The following is a 23,265-nucleotide window of genomic DNA, read 5'->3' on the forward strand; positions in this document are numbered from 1 at the left end:
TTTCATAGTTCCTTTTCCAGCAAGCGGAATGGCGTTGTTATACTAGTGAACAAGAAACTAAATTTTATTCTGACTGGTGAGGTTAAAGACTGTGAGGGGAGAATGGTCTGTGTACAGGCCCAGATAAACGGTATCAAAGTGATGTTGTGTAACATCTACGCACTATAGGGGATCCTATTTTTTTCTATGAAGTAAACAAGACTTTGGGGAAATGGAAGGTCAAATAATTCTGGCCAGAGATTTTAACCAAGTTTGGGATGCTTTTCTAGACAAAAGTAAATTTAGTAACCAACCACATCCTAATGACAGAGCAGCAATTCATATGCTCAGTGAAGATAATGGGTTAGTGGATATTTGGCATCTTGTGAATCCGCGCGAGAGGGAATACACCTTTTATTCACATTGTCATAAATCCCACTCCAGAATTGATATGGTTCTGATCTCGAATACCTTGACAAAGCATGTTACACACTGCAAAATAAATTCTATCGCTTTATCAGATCATGCTGCTGTGAAGTTAGGCATTGATATTAACTGTGACAAAGAGAGAAAAGGCAGATGGAGATTAAACACTTCACTTCTATCCCATGAGGCCTTTAGTTTATCGTTAAAAGAAGATTTACAGTCTTTTTTTTAAATTAATACTGGTAGTACTGATATAAGATCAACTGAATGGGAGGCATCTAAAGTATACGTAAGAGGAAAGATAATAGGCTATGCATCTAAACGGAAAAGAGGGCCTGGACAGAATACAGGAATTAGATAACAAAATTAAGAATTATGAAAAAGAATTATCCAAATGCTTTTCAAATCAATTATATCAAGATATTTGTAAATTTAAATTTGAACTTCAGGAAATGTATAATAAAAAGGTAGAATACGTCCTGTTCAGACTGGGAGCTACTTTCTATGAAGATGGGGAGAAAACTGGTAAACTGCTAGCCAGACAGTTGAAGCAGAAGAATACATGTAATTTAATAGCAGCTATTAAGAAAGGAAATACAGTAGTTACCTCAACAAAGGAAATAAATTATGTATTACAGCAGTTTTATAAGGAATTGTACACTGCCGATATTAATCCTAAAAAAGAAGAGTTGTTAAGTTTTTTCTCCAATCTCAAACTACCTAAACTGTCCTCAGAGGAGGTGAGTTTGTTAGAAGGTCCAATAACAGAACTTGAAGTCAGAAAAGCTGTATCTATTATGCGGAATGGTAAATCAGCAGGATTAGATGGGCTCCCTATTGAATATTATAAACAGTATATAGATTTACTTACACCCATCCTAACAGAAGTATATAATGAGGCATATACTAGGGGATCTCTTCCCCCTTCTTTTAACAATGCTCTAATATCTGTGATTCCTAAGAAAGATAGAGATTCCACTGAACCTTCAAATTATCGACCAATTAGCCTGATTAATGTAGATTGTAAGATCTTAAGTAAAATTCTGGCGTTACGGCTAGAGAAGGTGTTATCCAATATTATAAACCCTGATCAAGTTGGATTTATGATGAATAGGTCATCAACAGACCACATGAGAGGGTTACTACACTTAATTTGGCTGAACAGTGAAGAACCCGAACCAACTGTTGCCCTTTCACTCGATGCAGAAAAGGTGTTCGATCGGGTTCATTGGGAATTTTTATTTACAACGTTGTCAAATTTTGGGTTTGGGCCATGTTTCATAAAGTGGGTCCAAACATTGTATAAAACACCTAAGGCATGCGTGATTACCAACGGTAAAGTCTCCCCACTTTTTGATCTTACCAGGGGGACACAACAGGGATGTCCGCTGTCGCCATTACTGTTCAACATGACATTGGAACCATTGGCCATCGCTATTAGGGATAATATAAACATTCCAGGCATAAAGGGAGGTGACAAAGAATTCAAACTGTATGCTGATGACATTTTGGCCTTAGTAAAAGATCCAGACAAGTCTTTACCTCATTTAATGGAGACAGTTAAATCCTATTCTAAAGTGTCTGGATATAAGATTAACTGGACAAAATCTGAAGCTATGCCTATCCGGAATATGTAATGCAAATGTACTAACTAAATTTGGCTTCAGATGGATCCCAAAAGGGATAAAATATCTAGGTATCAAGATAAGCAGGGATTTAGATGAGATTCCTAGGTTAAATTTGGCACCACTTCTACAAAACATAAGAAATAACCTGGAGAAATGGGAGAAAATCCAGTTAACTCTATGGGGGAATGGAACGGGAAAAGGCCCAGGATAAAGCTTAACAAATTATGTGCTTCTCGGGATAAGGGAGGGTTGGGTTGACCCTCAGCTCTATCAGGTATCTTTTGAAATGGCCAAATTGGCCAAACATTGGAACAATAATACTCAATTAGATTGGGTTACTATTGAGAAAACTCTGTCTTGGCCATACAGCTCTATTGAGCATTTGTCTCAGTGTTCAGACATTACCACAAATCCTATTATGAAGCATTCCAGAGAGGTATGGGCGAAAATTCACAAGATGCATAAAATATCACAATGTAAACAACCATACTCTTCCCTGTGGCATAATTCTGCTATTTGTATTGGGAAATCACCTTTGTACTGGAAGAAATGGTATAGGAATGGCTTATGCACTGTGGCAGATCTATTTGAACAGGGTGTGTTTATGTCCTTTAATAACCTTGTACAGAAGTATAATCTGAAGGGAAAAGAACATTTCTGGAAATACCTGCAAATTAGAAATTGTGTTTCTACAAAAATCCAGTACACGGATGGAAACCATATCTTGGACTTCCTAACACTGCCTCATTACCAACAAAAAGCCTCTATATTCTACAGGACGACCAACCATGTGCTCAGCAATGTTTGGACAAATTTAAAGACAATATGGGAAAAGGACTTTGGGGCTGTTATTGGGGACGAAGATTGGAAAAATATTTTGTCAAATGCAGGTAAATACGTAAGAGAAGCCAGAGGGCAATTTACACAGTACACAATTATACACAGGTTTTATCTGACACCTCTTAGACTAAATAGAATGGGTTTGACAAATAATAATGCTTGTTGGAAATGTCAAAAAGACAGAGGGACTTTATCCACTGTATCTGGGAGTGACCAATTATTCAGCCTTTATGGGACCAAACTTTAAATATTTTGAGTAAATGGCTTGGAACAACAATACCATTATCACCAAAACTGTGCCTATTGGGACATAGGGAGCAGATGCCAAATATTTCAAATGGAGAGTTTGCAGTGATTATGGTGGGGGTCTCTGTGACGGCTAGAGTCATTTTGAAACACTGGAAAACTCCCAAAACCCCAGAGTTAAAAGAATGGGTCAACATAATGACAAAGACTGCCTCGTATGAACATTTGCTTTGCAAACTACATAATAAGAACAGAGCATCTGTCCCAGTGGGTATCCCTGTCTGGGAAGATTTTTGGTCCTATGTGACACAATAACTTTGACTTATTATTATTTTGTACTACGTGTATGTAAGATCAGTGTTTTTCCGTTTTTTTTTTTGTTTTTTTTTGTTTTTTTTCCTCCTATCTGTCCCTTTTCCCTCATTTAGTATTTGTTTATTTTTGTTGATTGCAACCACTGTATATATATCTTGGCCTTATGTGTATATACACATCTGTAATCTGTGTTTTGTATGAATTTGTCATGTACCGGATGAAAATAATAAAAACTTGAATTATATAAAAAAAAAAAAAAAACATTTTGGATCAATAAACCTTAAAATATATATATAAAAATAACTGCAGAAAAGCCACACTGCAGATATACATTTCATATGTCGGCAAATCAAATTACATCAGCTAAATTGTCTGTGCAAGCAAGCTTTAACTCTACAGCGCAACATTGATGCACCAAAAATTTAAATTAATTTAATAAAAATAATATATATATATATATATATATATATATATATATATATATATATTTTTTTTTTTTTTTTTTTTTTTAATCAAACATTAATTTACAGAATTGAATTAGAACAGAAATATGATTGAGTCAAACTGCAAAATGCCTGAAGTGCAGGGGAACATGTATTCAAAATACAAGCCACAAATAATTAAATTAGATAACCCAGAGTGATCAATAAATAAATTAAAAAAAAGAAATTATTAAAATAACGAAAGTATAGTCAGAATTGTCAACTTTGTCTTTTTAACTGCAGAGACAATAAACGCTGAACTGGAGTGGCAGTCTTTTTAGCTAAACATTCAAAAATCAAATTACATCCATCTAAAATAGTTTGAAATCATTTGTAGCTACCCTACCTGATTGAGAAAGAAAAATCCAGTCTTTCACGCAATCTGCCTGTGTCCGTTTGAGTCTTTTCAAATAGCGCGCTATAGTCCGCTCGAAGCGCGCCACAGTGTTTGTCGTTGTTGAGTCCTAGGACATGAGCTGTTGGCACAACTTGCATCATATGTTTTTTGGATCATCTTTTACCATTTCAAAGTGCATCCAATTGTACACTTTATCCAAGACATTGTTAAAGATTTAATCCCTGCCGCAAAGATGCTCCTCTGCCGGTGACGGATGATGGAAGTGAAACTTAAATCGGTCACAGGGTTGGATTTATTCACGCACATTAAAAATATTTATTAAAAGCTTCTTTCTTTTCACATTTTTATTTATGGTATTAACATAATAGGCTGTATATTAACCTATTGGGAAAGAACCAGTATGTCTATGTAAAATCAATCAGATATTGAGCACCCCCATATATCTTCTCATAACACCTCTGTGAAGATTCGACTGTGAGATTGGTAGTCGAATCAGGCTCCTCCTATCGAAGATTCGATTCGTCGACTATTCAGGGTCACCCCTAATAAATATATGGATTGGTCTGAGATACTTTTGTCCTCAGACAAAGAGATTGTGACTTGTTTATATGTGATAAGACAAACAACACCAAATAAGACACACAAGATACAGAGAGCGCTTGCTGAAGACAACAGAAGCTAGCGTTCTTTGTTCTGGGTATGCTTTATAGTTTCCTGGTCTGTGACGTCACCCCCCTCTGACGTCACGTTTCCTCATTGGTTGGATACAGAGGTGCTTCACGAACACAAAATGCAGAGGGTTCCCATCACGTCATTCGACGTAGCGTCGATAGTTCCCACGAAAGGGAACTGCATTTGTTACAGTGTTTGGGGGATGGTTCACAGACCTTTGTTGAGAGAGTGAGTTTGCTGGATTATTCGTTAAATATAATGAACAATTTGTGTGTGTATGATTGGTCCAGATGCTACAACAAGTTTACAAGAAATTCTTCCTCTCCTATAGCAATGAATGAATGAATGAATGGAGTTTTTCCTTTAGGGACACTACAATGCACTGTCTGATGTGATTGTTACAGCTATGGTTGTATAGAAATGCACAACGAGGAAGATGAAGGAATGACAGTCTTTTAATAAATCCACAGGCAAGGAAATCCACAAACTGGAAAACATGAGACAACCATACAATGAACGATACCAGACAATACTGAACTGAAAACACAAGACTTAAATACACAGGCAAACGAGGTGGGTAATTGAACACAGCTGGTAGTGACAATGAAGGTGATCAGTAACTAAGGTAACAGACTCGTGGTGGGAAATGGTACAACACAGAAGTCCAAAACAGGGTGAACATATAACAGTGATACTGTAGTAGATGGTTGAATAGTTATAATTTTCTCTCTAATATTATCAATCTTGTACGTAAAAAAGTTCATAAAGTCATTACTGCTGTGTTGTTTGGAAAGGTCTGGGGTTAAAGCTTTATTTCTCGTTAATTTAGCCACAGTATCAAATAAATAATTTGGGTTGTGTTTGTTTTCTTCTAAGATGGTTGAAAAAAAATTAGATCTAGCAGTTTTCAAGGCCTTTCTGTATGCAATCAGGCTCTCTCTCCACGAAATATTGCAACTTATTTATTGTTTGTTGCATATTTATATATATATATATATATATATATATATATATATATATATATATATATATATATATATATATATATATATATATACATGTATATATATATATTTTTTAAATAATATTACACTAATATACTAATATTACACATTTTTTTTCCTACTTTGGCTCTTTTAGAAAAATTAATTAACAAAAAATGAATTGTCTCTTTGGTCAAAAAAGGTTCCCGATCCCTGGTTTAGAATACTCTAAATGCCACTCCCAGTGCATCTTTTTCATTATTTACATGGATAGTCACCAACAATAAGGACTTTATCCGCAGCCAGTACTAACTCTGATATAAAATCAGCAAATTCTTTGATAAAGCCTGAATGCTGCCCTGGTGGCCTGTATACAGTAGCCAGCACAAATCGGGATTTATCACGTACACTAGATAATGTTACATAAAGCACCATCACATCAAGAGAATTATATTTTAAATTATACCTCTGAGTAATACTGAAGATATTGCTATAAATCACAGCAACACCCCTCCCTTTGCCTTTCAGATGAGGCTCATGTTTTTAACAGTAACTTTGAGGGGTGGACTCGTTTAGAAAAAGGTAATTGTCTGGTTTTAGCAAGGTTTCTGTCAAACACAGCACATCTAGTTTATTATCTGTAATCATATCATTTACAAAGAGTGATTTTGTAGAAAGGGATCTAATCTTAAGCAAACCAAGCTTTATTATTTGTTCAAATAATGGAACCGAACAATGTACAGAGATCACTAAGCTAGTCAGATTCAAAGCAGTATCTAAAGCTCTTGCATTCTCTGACTATCTCCCTGCATGAATCTGTAGGGTCTGCACAGTCTCAAGGATGAGCAGGTCCCACCACAAACTGTGTTTAAGCCTCAATTCACGGAACTTTGGTTTGTAAATCTTACATCGATTCCGGCCCGGCAGACACTAATGGATCACGAGACTCTTTTTTATGACTATTTCGACAAGTCCCAAAACTCTCCTCTGTGACTTCAAAGGAGATGCGAACCCCACGGATTGGGTTTCGTGGAGACAGGACCGAATTCCAAACGGTCATAAAAACGAAAATACACGCACGCACCCACAGACACACACACACATACAAAGCCCTACATAAAGACTGTATACACAAATATTATACCTGCAAATATGAGTGTATCTGCCACTATGGTGCTTGTTGCATGTATGTGTTACTAATGTAGAATCGTAGAATTGGCTGTAGTAGGTTAGTTTTCATGTTAAACGATAGTATTAGAGTAGAAAGTGTATCTTCTTTATGGGATGAGAGACACCTGTCAAGTTTGATCTCTCCGTAAAGCTGTGAGTCCGAGCTACTCACTCATGTACATTACATTTCTGTCAAATGCATCGCTCAATGTTTAATAATAAGAAATGCACTGATTCAACATACCATAAATTAACTCGTTGGACAGGACAAAGAGATGTGGAAAACCGCTAAATTGCAACGCTATCATTGGAGGACGTTATCAAGAAGGCGTCCTAGCCTGTTGTCCTTAAAATACCAGGACACACGTCTTTTCGATGCACAAGTTTTCTGCACAAGTTTTCTGAACAAGTTTTCTGCACGAGTTCCTGCCGTCAAGACTGACTCTCTTCTTTATTTTCCGGTCATATTACAACAGTTAAACCTTCGTTTGAAACTTCGCTGAAACAACCTCCGGAAGAAGAAACAACTATCAAACCGAGCGCTCCGAAACTCTAAGCACCCCAACGAACCTATGCAAGTATAACATTTTACAATCTTAAATGCTGAGTTTCCTTGCTGGCTCTTAAAGGTGACTGTTGCAATTTGCCATGCTTTGATCATCTCTTTCGTTTCTGCCTTTACTTTCACCTATATGTACTTGTATCTACTTGTGTCCATTTATCCGTAACCTTTGTATTACCCGTTCTGTGTATTAAATTCATCATATCCACGCTTATTTTGTTCACTTGCTCTTTTAGCCACAACCAAGTCACTTTAACGTTCTGATTCTAATATCCTGGCTTTACATGTGGATGTTACCATAGAAATTTATCTTCGTGGCCAGAAGGTAATATGTCTGTCGTAAGAGTCTGTGGAACTTATCGGTTTGCTGGACGGACTGATAGTTCTCTGCATAATTATTAAAACAGAACTAATCATATATGTGATTGATTATAATTCGTTGTAGTTAATTCACCATATATGGTTAATTCCCCCTTGGGTCGGTATGTGCATAATAATAATTCATAAAACCTTATGAATTATTATATTCATATTCCACCCATAAATTGATTAATAACTGTGCAAATCGTCACACATCACATGTGTAAATCTCACCGCAGACAGAGAAGGCTATGTTATACATGTGGCAGGCAGTGCAAGTGACAATAACAGGTGAGGATGACATGACTTACAATGTTTATTGACTGATCCAACTCACCACATCCTTTGATGGACTTGTAAAAACATGTATCTTGAGTGTGCACAAGAAAAAAAGGCCGCAAACATGTATGCCAGGTTAACAGGCTAGCGAAATGCAAGCGCGTTGTGCTAAAGATAATGATTTAGATTAAAGCTAGTGATGTCAGATTAATATGATAATATGAATATTAGACAATATTAGATATATCTGATATATGGTGGTGAGTAAGTTATATTTAACAATATAAACAAACAAGGAATGATAGTAAATAGAGAATCAAAACAAAAAAGTATACAGAGCTTACAGAAGCAAACCACTCAGCAGCGAGGCAGGGTGATTCTAAAGAAGCATGCAATCTTTTGTGGACATCTTTTTCGTGTGATTCACGTAGAAGTTCAGTCTCAGATTCTGATGTAGATCCTGGGAGTGCTGGACATAAACAATGTATGAGAATGACACAGAAAAGATGATATTATTGAATAAAGTCGTTATTTTTGTTTTGTTTTTGCTCACAAAAAAGTATTCTTGTCACTTCACAAAATTAAGGTTGAACCACTAGTCATATAACTCTCGGATTTCGTCAAAAATATCTTAATTTGTGTTTCCGAAGATGAACAAAGATCTTACAGGTGTTTTTTTTTTTTTGTTTTTTTTTTTTTTTAGCAGTATATCTATGGTAAATGACCCCTATTGTTTTTTTTTTTTTTTTTCTAAGGCCTTTTTTTTTTTTTAAATCAGTGGTTCAAGCACAGACCAAACCGTACTGTAAGTCATAGGCTATGTTCAGACTGTCAGTCCAAATCCGATATTTGTGCATATCCGATTGAAATCTGATCAGATTTATTATTGATCAGACATGACGTTGGGGAGAGAAAATGGCTAATATCTCAATGGTGAAAAATATCATGCTGGATTATCTATACTGATATGGACTGGGTAATGTGTTAGGAATGAAAGGATGCCACATCGTTTGATGGAAATGAAAATTATTAACCTACAGAGGACTGAATAAAATGATGCAGTTTTACTGAATTTTAATCAATTTTACTGAAATTTCATTGCAGCAACTCAAAATGGTACTCAGTAGTTTTTATGGTACCCAGGTGCTTGTATGCATGCCTGACAATGTCGGGGCATGCTCCTAATGAGATGACAGATGGTGTCCTGGGGTATTTCCTCCCAGATCTGGAACAGGGCATCACTGGGTCTGGACAGTCTGAGGTGTGTAGGGAAAACACCCTAGGAAGTAAAATTAGCTCAAATGAAATATTTAGGGAATTATAAAGAGTTGTTTATATTACGACCGAGCAACTGATTCGTCCAGCGTTCATTTGCTCGAGCCGTAATAAGCTCTTGTAACGGATATAAATATCCGACAATCGGATGAAAACCCTGATTAAAGCAGGAAGCTTGATCACAGTTTAAGACATTAAATCATAAAGCACATAATACAAGACACTTTCTTTTAAAATCTACAAGAGATTTTATTTATTCTAACACAAGCTAATCTACCACGAACACACACACATACATACATTCATTCATACGCGTTGCAGTAAGAAGGAAATGAGAGAGAAAGAGTTTTGAAAGAGAGAGAGAGAGAGAGAGTGAGAGAGAGTGATCTGATTAACCGAATTCCTATCAATGCATTTCAAAGACCAGAACGAACCATGAATCATTCATTTAAATGCACCAGTTCAGTTTTCATCTGGAGGTACTTGCTTGCGTTGACTTAAAGGTGAATTTCCCTCGTCGTGCAGAGAGGGGTTTCCCAAGTCGATGATTGGTCCAGATCAGGTCCGTGTGGAACAATGAATGAAGTATCTTTGTCGCTGGAGTTGAAGCGGCAAAAGTCGTTGGTTGAACTTTGCGGCGAAACTTAGGACACAAGACTTTCAGCGGTAAAGGAAAATTAAGTAAATAAAAGAAAAGTGAGTGAAGGTTGAATTGCTTGAATGAGCGGCTTGTCTGTTCTTCTTGTCACTCCATTGTTCTTGGTACTTGTCTTGGCTTCTTTTCCCAGAACAGAACCAACTCCTTTCTCGTTTACTAACCAACTTCTCTCGATTCACTATCTTGCAATATGATCATTTAAACTTAGTTGTTTGTCACACCTCTGAGGAGTCTTGGCCAATCAGACATTGTCCTGTTTAAAGAGGGCCTTCCTCTGCCCCCAATAAAACATAAGTGTTACATCCTGTTTCTGCTTCAGCAGAGAGTGCCATTTTAACATAATTTCTATTAAATGGGATACAATACATTTTAAACAGATTTCATTCAAGTCAGGATATAGGAAAGGGGGAAAGAATCAAATGAAGTCCAAATAAGGCATACTTTCAGTCTTTCAGTCAAGAGTTAACACATTTACATGAATTGTGAGTGTTCTAAAGCCTAACTGTTTACAGGTAGTACTTGTGGACACATAATGCAAAATGTATGTAGTTAAAAGATGTTTGATAAGTCCATTAAAATTGTTGGAACAATTTTGATGCAGTTTTATTTGTTCTGTGAAGTAAGGAAACAAAAGGGTCTGGATTGTCTCTCTGTCTTCTTGGGTGACCCTTTGGTATGTCGCTTCTGCTATCAGGAAGCATGTGTCGTAAAAGTAATCAGCCTGGCTTTATCTGCAGACGGGCCGGAGCCGGAACCTCAATTCTGAATTAGAATTATGTTTTGAAAGAATCATCTGAATGATTCATTTGTCTGGTTCGTCCACAGTTCCTACAGGTGCAACCTGGCGGCGTCAGATGGACCGAAATAATGTTCAAGAGGTGTTCTATTGGATTTAGGTCAGGCAAGCGTGGGGGCCATTCAATGGTATCAATTCCTTCATCCTTCAGGAACTGCCTGCATACTCTCGCCACATGAGACCCGGCATTGTCGTGCACCAGGAGGAAACCGGGACCCACTGCACCAGTGTAGGGTCTGACAATGGGTCCAAGGATTTCATCCCGATACCTAACAGCAGCCAGGGTGCCATTGCCTGTAGAGGTTGGTGCGTCCCTCCATGGATATGCCTCCCCAGACCATCACTGACCAACCACCAAACCAGTCATGCTGAATGACATTACAGGCAGTATAACATTCTCCACGGCTTCCTCAGACCCTTTCACGTCTGTCACGATGAATGCTGTTCTTTTGAACTTTCTATTCATATAATGCTGAAAATGCTGAAATTCAGTTTTGCCATCAATTGTATTGTATTGTGTTTTGTATCTCTCTTTCTGCATTTTTTCTTCTTCTCAAATCTCCCTCTTGCTCATTCTGTCTCCTCGACCATCATACACCCCCTAATGCTAATTGGTTAGACATTTGTTGTTGGTGTCGGCTGATCTGGTGACAGTGGAGGCCATTTAAGTATAGTAAAGTATATTGAGTATATTTGAGTATTGTCATGTTCAAGAAACCAGTTTGAGATGATCTGAGCTTTGTGGCATTATGCATTATCAAGCTGGAAGTAGCCATCAGAAGATGGGTACACTGTGGTCATAAAGGGACTGACTTGGTCAGCAACAATACTCAGGTAGGCTGTGGCATTTAAATTAGGGATGTCCCGATCACGTTTTTTTGCCCTCGAGTCCTAGTCCGAGTCATTTGATTTTGAGTATCTGCCGATACCGAGTCCCGATCCGATACTTAATAGCCTACATAAAAAAGAATAAAGAAGAGCGAAAAAACAGATCCAGGAACAGTGATTTTCAGGTTTTTCAGGTATCTAACAGTTTTCAAATAGCAATCAAATATAAAATATCACTGCATATTATCTTTACTGTATAAAATAAATAAAGATTAATCATTATTGAAGTTACAAAAATTATTCAGTCAAGAGTAGTGAGTGATTTCTTTGTTATTTGTTGTTTGAATAAATACAGGCAGCAGGAATAGTTGTTTTCCCTTTAAGACATGCACGATCCAGTACATATACTGTTCCACATGCGCTGTCTTTCTCGACTAATATACGTTCACTTAAGACATAACCGACTATGTTTGCTAGGATACTCGCTAGGACGGGCATGTTGACATAATTTTTGTATGAATTTGGCCGCCGAAGCGCAAGACTTGAAAGAGAACTCAGTATTTGCGCGCTGACTGGAATAAGCATGTGCACGCTTCGGATGAGCGCACACAAATCTTCTCACAGCGCATGCGAGTTCTCTTTCGCGTCTTGTTCTTTAAGGTTTAAATCAGCAAGGCTTAAATGAGTTAGTTTAAACACAGATAGCAACGTGTGCTGTTCAGGTCTCACCTGCGCTCGCGCGCTATCAACACCTGGGTGATGACGGCGTAAATGACTGGACATTAGAGCAGACGGCACTCGCAGTTAACAGTTTACAAAGAGTGACTGTTTTGTCCACGCTTTCTGATTATCGTTGTTGTAACGTTTTGTGCATCCATCGACTGAAACATACATTATCTGAACTCTGTCTGTTTTCCATGTTGCTATTTTAAACAAACCATATTATCCAATAGATGCGTCGTCATTCGAGATGGACCGCAGAGCAAGTGCGGTCCGTAAGTGACCGTATGGTTAGATTTTTTACCGAGAACCGTTGCACCCCTAATACATATATATCCGAGTCCTGATCGGGAGGTATTGTCCGATTCCGATCGAGTCTGAAACCACATGATCGGGCCCAAATTCCGATCACGTGATCGGATCTGGACATCCCTAATTTAAATTATGGTCAAGTGGTACTAAGGGGCCCAAAGTGTGCCAAGAAAATATCCCCCACACCACTACATCACCAGCCTGGGCTGCATTTTCCCAAAGCAGACCAATTGTCTCTACAGTCATAGCTCACAATGCATTTTCGCCCATAGAACTTCCACTCACTGGATATTTAGTATTTTTCTGACCACTCTCTGAAAAGCCTAGAGATGACTGTATGCAAAAATCCCATCAGATCAGACCAGCCCGTTTGGCACCAACAACCATGCCATGTTCGAAGTCAATTAAATCAACTTTCTTTCCCAGTTTGATGCTCAGTTTAAACTTCAGCAGATAATCTTGACCCTGTCTTCATGCCTAAAATGCATTGATTCACTGCCATGTGATTGGCTGAATTGATATTTGTGACCTGTCACGGAAACCAGGGACACAAGTCGGCAGCATAACTATTGAGCCAACTGAGAAAGAAGCGTTTTTTTTTTTTCAAAATTGGCGATTTTCGTTTTTTTGCAGAATCTGTTAGTTGAGATCATGAAGAAGCATCTCCGTGTTTTAGATAGCAGTATTGGTTTATTTAAAAGCGTACATTTTGAGGTTGAAATTGGATTGTTTTTCAGAGATTCTATCTCGCAGTAGGGGCGTGTCATTGTCTGTTTGTATTTCCATACTGGAATCGGATACGCCAGCTTTTGTTTCTTTTGTTATTGCCGCCGCCCTCCAAGGGAAGCATGGCTACTTAGTATGCAGCGCTCTGGCCGGCTCTAGCTGATATCAAAATTTAATGAAGATGGACGCCGCAAAGAATAATCGCAGACAAGCTGAACCGTGGCCGTTACACTGAAAATGTTTTAAAGTACAACATACGGCTGGATTCTTTAGGTGCGGAAAAAGAGTGATAGGAAATGCAAATTATTGGACATTTAGAGGCAAACAGACGCATAGTGCAAACTTCGGAGATGGTTACATCCACAAAGAAGATCCCAACAAAGAGAAAGTATGCCCGAACAACTTATTTCATTGGAGGCAACAAGATCTTTTATGTTTCTTATGGGGTGAGTTTCCATAAACATCAAAGTTTGTTGTTTTGTGTTCATTCTAAGAACACGTAGGCTACACGTTATCTCATGTGTCTATTGTTATTAGCTAGCTCAGGACTGTCATTTTAATTGTAATCGTTAGCATCGTATCACTTGCCAAAAACCCCCATTACTATAATGGGCTTTTAGATGGTAATGTTAGCATGTTAATTTGAATAACGCTTCAACTGCTTGAATTGACTGGTGTGAATGACTTAGCTCATGTAAACCTTACTATTCTTGAATTGAATGTGACGCTAATAATTTTAGCCAGCTACTACTTTTTAACAAGGATTTACCAATGTAATAGTAAATGTATCAGATTAAATTCCTACGTAAGTAAAAGTATAAAGTATCCATAGCCATAAAATGTGCGTTATAAGTCAAAAGTAAAAGTATTGAAGAGTTTAATGTACAGGATTTTTTTAATCCTTTGACTCAAACCAGGTCTAACCACTAACTGAGGTCTAAACCAGGACTATACGGTTATCACAGAATCCTGTTCAAAAAGTTCTAATGTCAAAAAAGATAAATTACTGACATTTACAATGCACATTATCCTTTATTATTAATAGTATGCGGTCCGATTTTTCCCCTTTGCGTCTGTCGTTGCTATGCAACCATGCAGCTTTACAGGGGGTATGGCTTATCTAAATGAGATGTAAATGAGCCCTTTTGTCACTCCCAGCAGGTGAGAACAGGCGAGAGTAATGATACCCTGCACCTTGTGTCAAATTTGATTGATGACTTGACAGGTGTGACCTTTTGCCCTTCCGTTTCCGGACTGTGTTTATGACAGGAAGTGTGACCTTATGCCCTTCCGTTTCCGGACTGTGTTTATGACAAGAAGTGTGACCTTATGCCCTTCTGTTTCCGGACTGTGTTTATGACAGGAAGTGTGACCATCTGTTTCTGGATTGTGTTTATGAGCGTCATATGTTTTTATGTTCAGGAAGTGGAATGGTGTTGAGGGTGTTTATACAGGTGTGGTGGGCAATCTGACGATTGCATTGGATGTGAAATGGTGTGGGAATATTTATAACAGGCGGTGGGAATTTGATGATTGAACGTATGAACTTTGACACGATGATATCCGCATTCCGGCACATGTCTGTAAATGAAACAATACAAACAAGATTAATAAATAAGAAGCACTGTTGTTAAATGAATCATATGAAAGTTTTTATATGAAACAGTATTAAAGAAAGCATTGGAAAAGAGACTATAGTCTCAATATGACTTCTCCTTAAAGGGTTAATAAAATATGAAATAGTGTTTATATGAAATAAGATGAAATAAACTGAAATTATTATTATTAAACCTTTATTTAAAATAAAACTTGAGATTTAAAATAAAACTTGAGATTTAAAAAAGGAAATAAAACTTGAAATTTAAAATCTCTTTTGCAAGAGGGCCAAGACAGACAGTTTTTTACAGACGCTAGGACACATTTCTCAATACTTAGGTCACTTTTGAAAAACTCTTCACACAGTGAGCACAACAGAAGTCTACGTGGGCTAAACTGAGGATTAATTACCATTGCTTTGGCACAAAATGCATTCAGTGACTACATCTCTCAAATTTCATGAATTCTTTTCTCACTCAGACACAACAACTGCCAAAACTCTTTGTACATACATGCCATTTTGCACATGCTTACATACTGTTTTCAAAACTGTTGAGCTCATGTTCAAAACAATAACATAATACAAAACGTCTCAGGTTACAGATGTAACCCTGGTTCCCTGAGTAGGGAACGAGACGCTGCGTGGTAACGCATTGGGAACCTTCTGCGTGATGTCGTCACTGAAGCACTCATGTATCTAGCCAATCGCGAAGCGAGACGTCAGAGACGGGTGACGTCACGGACCAGGAAACTATAAAGCACACTCGGATGCAGAGCACGCCAGCTTCTAAGTAAGTCTGAAGCAAGCACTTGCAAGTGTGCAGGGGTACGGCAAGAGACGCAGCGTCTCGTTCCCTACTCAGGGAACCAGGGTTACATCTGTAACCTGAGACGTTCCCTTTCGTGGGAACTGTCGACGCTGCGTGGTAACGCATTGGGAACGCAATCCCAACTGAGCCGTAGCTCAAGCACTTGCCAAGGTTATCTTGACAGGACAGAGGACCCCGGAGTGGAGCCAACATCAAGGTTATAATATTTAATAAATGTGTGCTGGCATGACCATCCAGCTGCATCACATATGTCACTCATGGAGACTCCTGACATCAGAGCTTTTGATGCCGCCATACCCCTGGTAGAATGGGCGCGAACATTCAAGGGAGAGGGCTGTCCGGCCGCTTCGTATGCAAGTGAGATGGCCTCGACCACCCACTTGCTCATTCTCTGTTTTGATGCTGGGCCCCCTTTTCTAGGGGACCCATAACAGACAAACAACTGATCTGACTTACGCCACAGGGCAGCTCTGTGGACATAAGTATCCAAAGCCCTTACTGGGCATAACAGATTCAATTTTTCCTGATCCGCAGATTCAAATGGAGGAGGATAGAAAGACTGAAGCACAATGGGGCCTGGGACATTGGTAGGGACCTTTGGGACATACCCCGGTTTAGGATTAGCCCAAGCCTCTTCATATGGGACAGAACAGCATCTCGATGCTGAACTGCTAGTTGCTCTGACTGAGCTAGAATCAACCAATCGTCGATATAATTCAGTATGCGAATGCCCTGGATCCTCAGCGGAGCCAGAGCTGCGTCCACGCATTTCGTGAATGTGCGGGGTGATAATGATAGGCCGAACGGAAGAACCCTGTACTGGTAAGCTTCGCCCCCGAAAGCAAACCTGAGGAACTTCCTGTGAGAAGGATGGATGGACACATGAAAGTAAGCATCTTTCAGGTCTATTGCCACAAACCAGTCCTCGGACCTGATCTGTGGTATAATCTGTTTGAGTGTCAGCATCTTGAACTTGAGCTTTTGTATTGAGCGATTTAGCACACGTAAATCTATAATAGGTCGTAGACCTCCATCCTTCTTTGGAACAATGAAGTAACGGCTGTAGAACCCTGACTGATTGCTGGGAGGAGGAACCCTTTCTATAGCTCCTTTTCGCAAAAGTGTCGCAACTTCTTGTTCCATAACCAGAGACTGCTCGGGGGTTACCACTGTGGGAAGAACCCCGTTGAATCTGGGCGGGCGAGACCCGAACTGGATCTTGTAACCCTCTTTTATAGTGAGCAGCACCCATTTTGATATATTCGGAAGAAGTTTCCATTCTACCAGAAAATTTACTAAGGGAACCAGTCTCTCGAGACTGGCCTCTGGTGTTTTTTGAGCACCTGATTCGACGCTCTGAAGCGGCGCACCGGCAGAGAACAATCGAATCAAGTGGCCGGCCCTCCTCGGAGGGTCGGTGGAGACCGCTGCGCCCTGACGCACCCTGGGTGGCAGGGTTGGCATAACGATCCCCTGAGGGCGCCGAAGGGAAGCGGCTTTTAGATGTATTTTTCGCCGGCTCCCTTCGGAGGGGGCCGCCCTCATCGGTTCCTGACCCACAGACATCAGGACCGCTTCGAAGCCTTCCGGGCCAGGATAACGGCGCGCAGGTCCGTTCTGCCCCTAGAAGGCTTCGGCTGAGCGGGCCGACCCGATCCCCAAGCTCTCTGCGGGGGAGCACGAGCGGCCACGCTAATCTTTTGTTGCGCTCTGTGGTGCGCTGAGGAGCTCGTTGACGGCCGAGGCTGATCCCGCTCATCAGCCTCGGGGGGAGGGATTCTTGGTTTGCGGGGGATGAACCTCTGGAACGCCGCAGATTGTTTCTTAGCCTCCTGGAACCTCTCGACGACTGTTGTAACGGCGTCGCCGAAGAGGCCCGCAGGAGACAGCGGCGCGTCCATAAGGGAGGCTTTGTCACGCTCCCTTATGTCCGAGAGGTTCAGCCACAAGTGCCTCTCCGTAGCCACCAATGCTGCCATAGAGCGGCCGATTTCTTTTGCCGTCTCTTTGGTGGCACGGAGAGCCAGGTCAGTTGCCACCCTGATTTCCTGGATGCACTCATACGTGGCCTCCCCGCTATTCTCCACTTCCCCCAGCAGGTCAGCTTGATATGCCTGTAGGAGCGACATGGTATGTAGACATGCCGCTGCCTGACCTGCTGCCGCATAAGCCTTGCCCACCAAGCCTGATGTAGTTTTTAATGGCTTGGTGGGCAACGTCGGGGTTTTCAGCGACGACGCAGACTCGGGGGAGAGATAGCCCGCAAGCGTCTCTTCCACCCGAGGCATCGCCGCATAGCCTTGCTGCTTCAGCCCCACGATGTTACTATACATTGAGGTCTGGGGGCTGAAGACACGATATGATGCCGGCTTCTTCCAAGACCTCGAGACCTCGGTGTGGAGGTCCGGAAAGAAGGGCAAACCCCGACGCTGGGGTAGTGACCGAGCGGGCAGAAAGCGCTCATCCAGCTTACTCTTTGGTCTAGTATCTGCCCGCTCTGCTGGCCAGTCAATTTTTAATTTGGCAACAGCCCTGGTCACTACCTCCAGGAGCTCCTCATGTGCTGGGGAAGAGGATGGCGGTTCCTCTTCCCCCACGCTCATCACATCAACCTCCTCAGAGGAAGAGAGATGAAGCGCGGGTGCCTCTCTCTGTGGGTCAGAAACCGCAGCGCGTGCTTCCGCCGCCTGAGAAGAGGCACTGGGGCTGGCAGGTAAAGGGCGAGATAAGGCTGGGCCCGTCTCAACCCCCTCTGCCAGCTCCATTTGCGAACCCCACGAATGAAGCCGCCGCTGCGCCTCAGCAACAGCGGGACCCGATCCGCGGGGAACGCCGACCGGAGCACTCTCTTTATCGTGAAAGAGTGCCCGGCGTGATCTTAAAACTCTGAGGGTGAGCTTCTCACAATGAACACAGACAGCCCCCTCGAGAGCTGCCTGTGCATGCTCAACCCCCAGGCAGACAACACACATCTCATGAGTGTCCCCATCTGGAATAAACCGTGTGCATGGGTGAACACACTTTTTAAATTGTCTGCCTTCCGCCATTTCACTCGTGTCTTTATTCACTATATATATATATATATATATATATATGTGTGGTGCACAATAACACTCTTGTCCTCAGACGAAGAGATAATGTTCCAAAAATAAGCAGGACAAACAACACCAAATAAGACACACAAGATAACATAGAGCGCTTGCTGAAGACACAGAAGCTGGCGTGCTCTGCATCCGAGTGTGCTTTATAGTTTCCTGGTCCGTGACGTCACCCGTCTCTGACGTCTCGCTTCGCGATTGGCTAGATACATGAGTGCTTCAGTGACGACATCACGCAGAAGGTTCCCAATGCGTTACCACGCAGCGTCGACAGTTCCCACGAAAGGGAACTGAATAAGACAGCAATTTGCGACATACCTACAGTAATATTTTAATGAAATATATTTTAAATCTTAAAATTAAATGCTATAAAAACAATTGAATTGTATCTGTATTAGTGGATGGTGTGTATACAAATTCTTGTATTTTGGAATTACTCAGTGCAATAAATAAATAAATAAATAAACTACATAAAATGTCAAAGAATTCTGCATCATGTCTGATTTATTCCAGTAACATATATTGCAGTGAATTATAAACACAAATGTGTCCTTGTTTTACACAAGAAAACATTGTATAATGCTACATGTTGTTAGTGTTTTTTAGGTAATTGTTTTGAGGGTGACAAAGTGTGTTTGTCGGCTATCAACCTTTGCTAGTGCTCTGGAAGAATGAGTTGATTTGAGACATGAATAAAGTGTTTTGGTAGTTGTAGTGCATTTTGAATGTGAAATGAACTGATTTGCCAAGCTGAAAGTTGGTTAGGAGAACTGTGTGAAGAGTTTTGCAAAAGTGACCTAAGTATTGAAAAATGTGTCCTAGCGTCTGTAAAAAAACTGTAAGTTGAACATATAGCAAAATACAATAATTTACAGAAATACACAAAATCACTCAAAACAATTACAATCAAATGACTCAGAAACTAGATTCTTTAAAATACCCTTAAAATCATTTAGTGATACCAACCCTTTTAAACGTAAAAGAAATAGAAATTATATGAAAAAAAGTATTTTGAAAGCTTTGAGAAGTTTGTTTTCCAGCTTAAAAAAAGTACTGATGTTAAATAATGCAGTTGAAATATCAGTTTTATCAATTAAGATAAAATAATGTTTTTGAAGCTTTAAGAGATTTTTAACTTTAAGAAAAGTATGACGATAAATGAAACATATGAAAGGGTTTATATGAAACAGTATTAAAGCATATGAAATAGTGTTTATATGAAATAAGATGAAATAAACTGAAATTGTTATTATTAAACCTTTATTTAACCAGGAAATAAAACTCTTGAGATTTAAAATCTCTTTTGCAAGAGGGCCAAGAGGCATTACATTTAGTTGAACATATAGCAAATACAATAATTTACAGAAATACATAAAATCACTCAAAACAATTACAATCAAATGACTCAGAAACTAGATCCTTTAAAATACCCTTAAAATCATTTAGTGATACCAACTCTGTTAAATGTAAAATAAATAGAAATTATTTGAAAATATATGTATTTTGAAAATATATATATTTCCACCTTAAAAAGTACTGTTAAATAACGCAGTTGAAATATCAATTTTATGAATCAAGATAAAATCATATTTTTGAAGCTTTAAGATATTTTTAACTTTAAGAAAAGTATGATGATAAATGCAACATATGAAAGGGTGTTGAAACCGTATTAAATATTACTGATGTTAAGTAACGCAGTTGAAATAGTAATTTTATGTAATAAGCTGAAATATTATTTTTAAGGCAACTTACTAGTTGAGTTGAGATGCATGCAGTCCATTCGCCAGTCAAACTGAAAATGAGTTTGTTTCCCGTATTGCTGTGGGACGGTCCAACTCTTGGTAGAGTGGTTTGCAATGGCATTGGCATTGGTTTGCAATGTGTCAAACTATTAAGAGTGAGTTAGGGTGGATATAACACCTCTTATGGTTCATTATCGAGGGATGAAAGCTAAATCTTCCTTCCCTCCTTCCTTCCTTCCTTCCTTCCTTCCTTCCTTCCTTCCTTCCTTCCTTCCTTCCTTCCTTCCTTCCTTCCTTCCTCCCTCCCTCCCTCCCTCCCTTCCTCCCTCCCTCCCTCCCTCCCTCCCTCCCTCCTTCCTTCCTTCCTTCCTTCCTTCCTTCCTTCCTTCCTTCCTTCCTTCCTTCCTTCCTTCCTCCCTCCCTCCCCTGACACTGACAACCTGGGAGACCCCCCAAAAAATGACACCTCATTTCTGACACCTACTGAAAATATTCCATTTGTTTTATTTTGTTTTTATTAAGACTTTTACTCACTTTTTCTATTGCATTACATATTTGTAGTTTACATGACAGAGATCTTACCAAACATTTTAATCTTACAGTTTTTAAATTGTTTACACACTAAAAGTGTTACTCTAGGCCTGCTCACTGAATCTTGTCAATACCTTCTTTCTATGTTGCAAGTAACAAAAATAAGATTCTAACGAAGAAACAGTCAGATCAAACCATAAGAGATATTGTGGTCATGTCCAGACATGTAGGGGTTTCCACGTTGCCACATTTCAAGTAATAAATAGTTCAAATAAATAAATATATTTTATAAGCTGTTTTGCTCATGGGACAAATTTCGCTCAGTTAGCACAAACACACACACAATTGGTTCTTTAAAAAGGAATTTATCTCTAGTTTCAATTAAATGATTATAAATAAAATATATAAGACAATGAATAATAACAAATATGTTACTAACATTTCTTTAAACCTTTATAGTTATAGTTTTAGCTAAATGAAAATATAAATACAAATAAATAAATACCATAACTTTAAAATGTTAGATAAAAAAGTTCTAAAAAACTTTTAAACGATTATAAATAGTATTTATGATTGTATATAACACTCCCTACAATAAACATGCTTTTAAAACAATGTTAAACATTTATTGTAGTTTTTAGTTAAATAAAAGTATAAAAGATCTTATATTTGAAGATGTAACTACTTAGGCTATATGATGTATATTTATTAAATGCAATAAGTTGAAACATAAACTCTCTCTCACCCTATCTCTCTAACCACTTCTCACACCAAGGTGTAGAATGTGAGACCGTCACAGCAGTGGGGATTCCATGTTTTATAGGGGGTTTTCCAGAGACATGATGAAGACAATGAATAATAACAAATATGGTACTAACATTTATTTAAATCATTTTAGCTATAGTTTTACCTAAATTAAATGTACAGTATATATATATATATATATATATATATATATATATATATATATATATATATATATATATATATATATATATATATATATATATTTATTTATTATATATATATATATATATATATAAATACATATAAATATGAAAACAACTTATATTTTCAGAGAGCTGACAAAGTAGTCCTTTATGCAAAGATAAAAAAAAAAAATAAAATAAAAGTGAAATAAATAGTTGTATCATAAACAAGACACTCCCAGATCCTCCCATGCAGGGATAAACTCCAGTGTGAAATGATGCTTCAGACTCTCACATGGACGGGTGGAATCAGACTACATGAGCCTCTGTGTCACAGCATATGTTAAGACCGCCAACTCCTTTCCAGTGAATGTTTTTGTACTAAATTTATTTCAAAGCACAATCTTAAAAGTTCAAAAATGATCTTTTAATTTTAAAAGGTTGTTTAAATCCAGTCTTTAAAGATTTAATAATCTTTTTTTTTTTCTTTCTGGAAGTCTGCTGTATAAAGATAACATCTGACGAACGATGGTAGAAACGATTTGCTTAAATTTTATGATTTGGCCTAATGTTTGGTTTTTAAGCACAATTAAATTTTCTCTCAGGAACTCTTCTGAAAGAAACTCACATTTGTGAATTCACTCAGTTGAAAAATAAATAAATAAACAACTGAAATTAATGACTACGGTGTTTAACACCCTGCAAAAGGGCATTCTTCCTGCTAGAGTCATCACTGCGACCAACAGACAAACTATCGCATCAACATTTTTAAAATTCTACATCTATTTTTGAGTAGATAACCGATATTATACATCTTTGTATATTTTCAGTAAAGGGTATGTTTCCACACTGATAAAGACCTCATTCAAAACTGAACTGCTGGTTTTACTAACAAAAATAAATAAATAAATAAATAAAAATAAA

The 23,265-nt window shown here is 38.7% G+C and overlaps 1 protein-coding gene across 4 annotated transcripts in view; it reads left to right on the plus strand.

The window, feature by feature from the left end:
• The window catches only part of mal2 (mal, T cell differentiation protein 2), a 76,233-nt gene extending 64,260 nt beyond the window's left edge, over nucleotides 1–11,973 (plus strand). For 2 of the 4 annotated variants that reach the window (XM_067400722.1, XM_067400730.1), the window contains exon 4: nucleotides 11,059–11,973. In XM_067400722.1, the coding sequence (XP_067256823.1) occupies nucleotides 11,059–11,208 (150 nt within the window). In that variant the 3' untranslated portion in view covers nucleotides 11,209–11,973. Of the gene's footprint in view, nucleotides 1–7,575; nucleotides 7,678–11,058 lie in introns of those variants that run through there. The other 2 variants (XR_010896409.1, XM_067400753.1) reach the window with 2 other exon arrangements.
• Nucleotides 11,974–23,265: the final 11,292 nt, after the last annotated feature.

This window comes from Chanodichthys erythropterus, chromosome 2, assembly GCF_024489055.1.
Source record: "Chanodichthys erythropterus isolate Z2021 chromosome 2, ASM2448905v1, whole genome shotgun sequence".
Taxonomy (NCBI): Eukaryota; Metazoa; Chordata; class Actinopteri; order Cypriniformes; family Xenocyprididae; genus Chanodichthys; species Chanodichthys erythropterus.